Source organism: Cynoglossus semilaevis, chromosome 20 (genome assembly GCF_000523025.1).
Source record: "Cynoglossus semilaevis isolate Cse_v1.0 chromosome 20, Cse_v1.0, whole genome shotgun sequence".
Taxonomy (NCBI): Eukaryota; Metazoa; Chordata; class Actinopteri; order Pleuronectiformes; family Cynoglossidae; genus Cynoglossus; species Cynoglossus semilaevis.
This window is the reverse complement of record NC_024326.1, coordinates 12883847-12890677: the sequence shown is the minus strand read 5'-3', so window position 1 is coordinate 12890677 and position 6831 is coordinate 12883847. Positions and strand designations below refer to the sequence as shown.

The 6831-nt window shown below is 40.9% G+C and overlaps 2 protein-coding genes across 4 annotated transcripts in view; both read left to right on the top strand.

Annotated features, from left to right (window-relative positions):
- Positions 1-915, top strand: part of fcer1gl (Fc receptor, IgE, high affinity I, gamma polypeptide like) — a 3388-nt gene extending 2473 nt beyond the window's left edge. Inside the window, exons 4-5 of one of the 2 annotated variants that reach the window (XM_017042273.2) lie at positions 166-192; positions 559-915. In XM_017042273.2, coding sequence (XP_016897762.1) covers positions 166-192; positions 559-624 — 93 coding nt within the window. In that variant the 3' untranslated portion in view covers positions 625-915. Of the gene's footprint in view, positions 1-162; positions 193-558 lie in introns of both variants that reach the window. The other variant, XM_008334946.3, reaches the window with a different exon arrangement.
- Positions 916-2608: 1693 nt separating this feature from the next.
- Positions 2609-6831, top strand: part of nectin4b (nectin cell adhesion molecule 4b) — a 14665-nt gene continuing 10442 nt past the window's right edge. The window contains exons 1-3 of one of the 2 annotated variants that reach the window (XM_025066168.1): positions 2609-3013; positions 5988-6188; positions 6487-6654. In XM_025066168.1, coding sequence (XP_024921936.1) covers positions 2980-3013; positions 5988-6188; positions 6487-6654 — 403 coding nt within the window. In that variant the 5' untranslated portion in view covers positions 2609-2979. The remainder of the gene's footprint in view (positions 3014-5987; positions 6189-6486; positions 6655-6831) is intronic. The other variant, XM_008334948.3, reaches the window with a different exon arrangement.

Sequence of the window (6831 nt, the reverse complement as noted above, 5' to 3'; positions counted from 1 at the left end):
TCCAACTCACTGTCATTGTCTGATGTCAGTGCCATGTGACAAGTAAAGCTTCTTGATTCTTATAAACCTTGGCCTTCATTACCCCCCACCCCCACCCCTCTGTATTTATATCCAACTGTGATGTTAAAAAAACAATAATTGATCAACATCTTCTTCCCACAGAAGCAGCCTGTCGATGCCCACATTTATGCGGTGAGACACACGACACATTCCACAGTTACCTGCAGTAAAAGTATTTTAATCATTTAGTCAGTCAGTACAGGGGAGTCCCAGAGTAAAATATATCTGCGGTGTAAACACTGATACACACATACATTTAAAGTTTGAGAGTACAAGAAAATAAGGAACTCTTAAACCCTGAGGCCAGTGCCAGAGAAGAGAAAAAAACATCATCAGGCCTGATGGGGTTTTTTAGTTTATTAAAAGAACATTCACTGATGTGTTGTTGGACAGGTGTGACTGAGTAATGCTGTGAAATTCAGAGTAATGTCATATTTAGCAGCAGTGTGTTTGTGAGTCACCCATCCTCTCCTGTGTTTGTGTCATTATGTCACTCAGGGCCTTGCTGCTCCGAGCAACGACACGTATGAAACCATCAGGATGGACAAAAAGACTGTCTTCTGACAGATACTGCTGTGATGTCCTCTCTGAAATCTTTATGACTGTTTTTTTTAACTCATGGCAGGTTTTTCATTATATATATATATATATATTCATGTATTAAAAAATATTCTTATGCTTTTACCTTCTGTCATGCATTGATGAAAAAAGCTAGAAAATACTAAAAGTGTACGACTATCGTGTGTATGTCTTAACGAATTGTTGATTTATTTTTTATGTTTTTTTAATATACGATTATAACTCCTGCCTTTTGTAAGTTAAATTAAGCAAAATAAACACAACATATCTCAGGAACCAAGTATGGTCAGCGTGATCTCAAAACGATTAACGATCTCAAACCTGTTTTTATTATAAATGTGTTGTAAATAAATAATCGCCTAGGGCTCCAAGTTTAGTTATTTTATATCCGTGTCCCAGTTAGAAACGACGTAAACATAATATTTAGCACAAGAAAATCACATATAATTATTTTACTGCGGGGTTTATATGTCAGAAATTATTATCAAGGGAAAAATCCACAGGGGGACATATTTACAGGTTGCACTGGTGCTACTGAAAAGGTGGTCTAAGAATGGAAACTGTCAGACTGGATTTCGGATGGATCTCAGCAGTTTCAGTTCAACTTGTAAACCATATGGGAATCATTTGTGTTATTTAAAAATAATTTTTAAATAACACAAATGATGTTTTTAAATTTTTTAAAAACTTTTAAAAAACAAAAACTTCATTAAACAATTAACGAGTAACAATCGAAAGTTAAAATTGGTTAAAAAGTGTACCGTAAACGCTAATGACTTTAAAGGCAAAGGGAAATAAATGGACTTCCCCACAAGAGGGCAGTGATAGACCGTCAAAAACAGAACTTGTCATTTACCACAGTTAAGAAAGTACAACTCTACAGATTCAAACAAGTCTGAGCGTCGTTTTCCCTCCGGCCGTTTTCACAGATAAAGAGAAAACTGTTGAACAAACCGTTGAACACACAGAAATACGGCAGAGATCCAGGGCTGTGTCGATGTCGGCCTCCATTTGAAGAAACGTGATGTAACGCCATCATTTATCATTATTTTATAGATTTTTTAAAAATGCAGTATTAAAACAAATGATAACTTTAACTCTCTTTTTAGCGACAACCAAACATTCAACAAACTAATTTAATTTATCTCTTGTTTTGAGGAAAATAAACACTTATACATAAAGACACTCATAAATAAAGCAGTGAACCTGCAGATTAATTACTGAATTAGGATTTATTTTTATTACCATCCAGAAAATGTATAACGAATTAATTCAAAGTAAAGTAGAATATACAGTATAGTATAAAACGTTATATAAGATACTTCTTAAGCTTAATCTTATCGCAGAAAAAAGTGAGTTTGCAAGTGTCCATTTTTTTATTGTTATCACAGAGCAGGTGAGAAGTGAAACTAAAGAAGTGTCGGCCTGTCACAGGTAAACATTTAAAAGACAAGACGGAACTTGAACTTCACACGAAATCATGCTCGGTTCACGTCCCTGTCCGAACTTTAAATTTAATACACACGCTCTGATGATTAAATAATAAACAAAAATGACAATATTTTAAGTAAATAATAAAACAAATCTAATGTTTAATTATATAATTTAGATAAATTAAATAATAATACCTCTGATAACCTTTACCAAACGCCGTATATTATTTACACTTCTTTTAGACCGATTATAAAACGAGCACAGTAATGGAAATAATAACTCAGAGTAAAATTAAAACGCGAAAACAATCCTGGAATCGGTCTTTTTGCACTTTTTTAAAGGTAAAAATAGAAGTACTGAAACTCAAAGCTCACCAGTAATAAAAAAACAAACATTAAAAAACATTATCTCCAGCGCTTCAATTATTGTAAAGACTCTTGTCTTTTCCTACTTTTTAAGCGTTTGTTTGAACGCAACAACGGTAACGGGCGGGGTCAGGTGGTGTTGTGGGCGGGGCCGGAACAGACAGGTGTACAGAGCGTTAGTACCGGACCGTCCGTGTCAGGACGACAGTCTTCAGTTTGTTCCGCGGTCGCTTTTCTTTCACCTTCTTTAAATATATATATATGTGTTTAAAAAACGTTTCCAGACTTTTCTGTGTGCACTCGTTTTTCCCACCGTGTGAACAGTTTCCCGGACTCTTCTCACACGAGAGAAAAACTTTGTTTTATGTTAAATTTAAACTTTTTTTCCCCCACGTGCGATCGCAGTGAGAGGAGAAAACACCTGCTGGAGCTTCCTGGCATTTTCCTGCTCCAGTGTTTATATTTATTATGAAATAATATTATTAATTAAAAAAAAAAGCTGAGGAATAAGAGCAGCAGAGTTTCTGTTTTCCGGGATAGAATGGAGTTCATTCTGATTCTGCTTCTACTTTGTGGTGAGTTCACCGTTTATTTTTTCTCCACTACTGCGTTAAAAGTTTAACAAATGTTTTGAACAGTTTTTTTATAATATCAGAGCCGAGTCTTAAAGTTACAGTTTGTTGTCAGTCCACAGATTAGGATGATTTAATCTGTCGTTTTATTCTTTATCCAGAAATTTAATGTCAAAAGCAAAGTGTCCATAGAGGAAGTAATTGTCGGAAAACATTGGAAAAAATCAACACTTCTGTCTGGACTCACACCTCAACTGTTAACTTTCTGTCATAAAATGATGTACAACCATCACTTTAAGAATTATGGAATTAATTAATTGATTGTAAATGTTAAGTAATTTGGTGACTTGAACTGGTTAAAAAACCAGACCGTAATCATAACCACGCGTGTTGGATCCACTGTGACTGCAGCTGTGATATTGTGATTTTTTTTTTTATGCTCCATGTTTGAACATCTGTCATCAGTCACTTCATGTCCACTCATATTCAGCTAAAACTAGTGACTTTGACCTTTGACCCTCATCAGTCCAGTTCCTGGGTTTTGCCTTCAGGGTCCATAAACTAATGCTCCTTGGTGCCGTGGTGGTATTAGATGAGTGCAGCTAAAGAAAGTAAGTGAAGCAGGAATCCCAACAAAAGCCGACGTCTGTAAACGTCGACCTGCCGCCGGTCCAGATAAAACAAAAAAGTGTGAGAAGCTGCTTCTGTTTTTTATTGATAAACCTTTGTTTTTGACTTCATACTTCTGGACACCAGTAGAGCGCCCCCTCAGGCCTCATCTGTTCAGAGGGACCTAATCATTGGGTCGTCACATTCCTGCGGCCCATTAGTTTATCCGTTTGTCAGCGTGCAGGCGGTGGACGAGGAAGCGGCGTGAGAGAATGCGGCTCCGTCACATTCTTACTTTTAGTAAACATGAATCAGAACATATTGCTCCATCTGTGTCTTTGAACGCCTCCGTCTGTCGTCGCCTTATGTCGTCGTTTATTGTCATTTTTCACCTGTTTTTGCCCCTCTGCCCTCCCTACTCCTTTTTTTCCTCTAGTTTCCTTGAGTTTCCAAGGCTCCATATGAGAAAATGGCCGAGAGCTACCTGTGTGTGTGTGTGTGTGTGTGTGTGGGGGGGGGGGATACGTTTGGAGACGTGTAATAATCTAATGGAAGTCAGATGTTTACATCATCGTCGTCACGGAAAAGTGTAGCGTCCAAACACATCTAAAGTTACTCCTTAAAGATGGCTTCAATTAACACATTTAAAAGTGACGTTATATTTCATATTTTAATATTATATTTAATAAAAAAGAGTTAGTTGTCAGTAAAACAAACGGCGCTGCTTTAACAGCGGCCTGTTCTCAGCTGCAGGTCTTTTTCCGGGGCTTCACCCTGCAACACAAGCCTGCATCAGAGATAGCTCAGTCCATATTTTATATTCCATCTGTGGGAGCAGCCCAATATCACATTCAGGCTGTGTGTCTACAGTTGAAGAAGTGTGTGTACACACACACACACAATGATTATTTTTCTCCTGCAGCCACTCAAGCAGAGTGAACTGAACTGGACGAGCCTGAAAAGCTGCCTTGTGACATTCAAATGAACTCTATGTTTTTCTGACTTTATGTGTGCGTGTGTGTGTGCGTGCGTGTGTGTGTGTGTGTGCGTTTGTTTTCATTTGATCTTTATCTCTGTACCTATGTATTACTTTCTTTCTACTTTCGTCTAGATTTACTCAGAATTTTCTCTCTGGATTTAAAAGTTCATCCTGCAGCTTCACCAGCTCTGTGGTGTGTGTGTGTGTGTGTGTGTGTGTTTGTTTGTTTGTCGAACTGCAGTTACTCCCAGTTTGGACAGAGAACTATTTCTAAGAGTCGTTTGATTTCAGTCACGACCGTTCATCTGGACGGTGTCTGAACAACCCGTCCGACTGTTGTGTCAGTCAGACTGTCAGTCGTCGTCCGGCTGCTCTGCCCAGAGGTTGAAGCCTCCGCTGGTTGATGAGTTGTTTGGCTTCTGTAGTGAGTGTATTGGAGCGACGATAAGTGAAAGGACGGTGGATTTACTGCGTTGACGCCGTGCGTCCTTCTGTCCCGGTGATAAACTGCAGGAGACATTTGTGACAATTTATGAATGAATTGATTTGAACAGCCCTAAAATAAAACGTGTTTCCTCCAGAAGTCTCTCTCTCTCTCACACACACACACACACATACACACTGTGACACATTAACACCTACAGTAACCCTTGACCAGCTGTGACAGGAGCTCAGTCATTGTAAGTCACACAGTCGATCTTATAATGAAACTCAGGGTGAGTGACACGTCTACACACACACACACACTCTCTCTCTGCTTGTACCACAGGTGTAAAGTGAAGCCTGGTTTTTATGTAAATCAGGGCAAAAAACCCAACAGTTAGAAAATCGACCGTTGCCATAGAAACATCCACATCTTTTATCTAACTGACTGAACTTTAAGGAGGAAAAAAAAAACAGAAATCCACTGAAGGATGTTGTTCTTTGGTCACACAGTGGTGAAGTGTTTAACAGGATGGTGGCACTCAGTAGAAGGGTTCGGTTGAAGTGACCAGGTCAGTGATGGACCGGTCCTGGTCTGAACCCGTTCGTCAACAGGAAGTGTCTGCTTTCACAGGTGGAACTGGCTCCAGTCAAACTGCCATTGCCCCCCGACGCCCTCCCCCTCCCTGCCTTTATTTACGTTGTCTGCTTGTCAACACTGGAGCAGGTTTGTTGCAGTGTGGTCTGGCGTCAGGTGTGTCTGTGAGCTGATGGCGTGTTTGTCTGTTGACCGTTCGTCCAGTCCAGTCTTGTGATGAAGTCACAACCGAAACTAAAAACGTACAGCGCTGGTCCGTGTCGGCACCAAAAGACAAACGGCACGAAGAAGATTTCTTGTTTACAACAAATGTCAAATATTTGTGATTGTCTTCGTTCCATCGTCTCCTCTCTTGTCCACGTCCCCAGTGTCCAGTGTCCAGAGTGACTTCACTGAACCTCTTCAGCCTCACATCACGCTCCGGGCGCTGGCAGAGTCTCAGACCAGACTTCCCTGTCGATACAAGCCGAGCGAGGGGGAGAAGGTGGTGCAGGTCACATGGTACAAGGTGCTGGCAGACGGCGCCAAGGACCAGATCATCACGGCCCACTTCACAGCCGGCCTCCAAGGTAAGCTGTCAGCTGGACGTCCTGGTTAGCTGTGGATTAATCAACGATTAATCATCAGTATCAGACATGATTCAACCAGATAAATCAACATTCCTGAATATTTTGCAACAGAAGTACAAACAACTGTCAGTGAGTCTCACCTGCTGTTACCTGCTGTTACTGCTGTTACCTGGTGTTACCTGGTGTTACCTGGTGTTACCTGGTGGTTCCTGGTGTTACCTGGTGTTACCTGGTGTTACCACAGCAGATCCTCTTCATCTCTATGTTCTTGTTTTGACCATTTGATTCTGATCTTCAGCGTTTGATCCTTACTCCGGCCGTGTGAGGTTCGAGAGCAGCAACCCCACAGAAAACTCGGCTCTTCTCATCCCCACCACGGAGGAGTCGGACGAGGGCAGCTACGCCTGCCACATCTCCGCCTTCCCCAACGGGAACTTTGAGAGATCCATCAGCCTCACTGTCTGGAGTAAGTCTAGAGTCAGGCCTCGACACCTCCGTACCCAGATGCCAGCTGTCAGTCACAGCCCAGTGGGGGGCAGTGTGGCGCTGATGCTCTTTTCTTTTTCTGCTGATCCATAACAGCTGTTGTCGTTGCTAATCCCGACTCTCAGTGGAGGAAGGACTTAAACCTTCACAACAACAC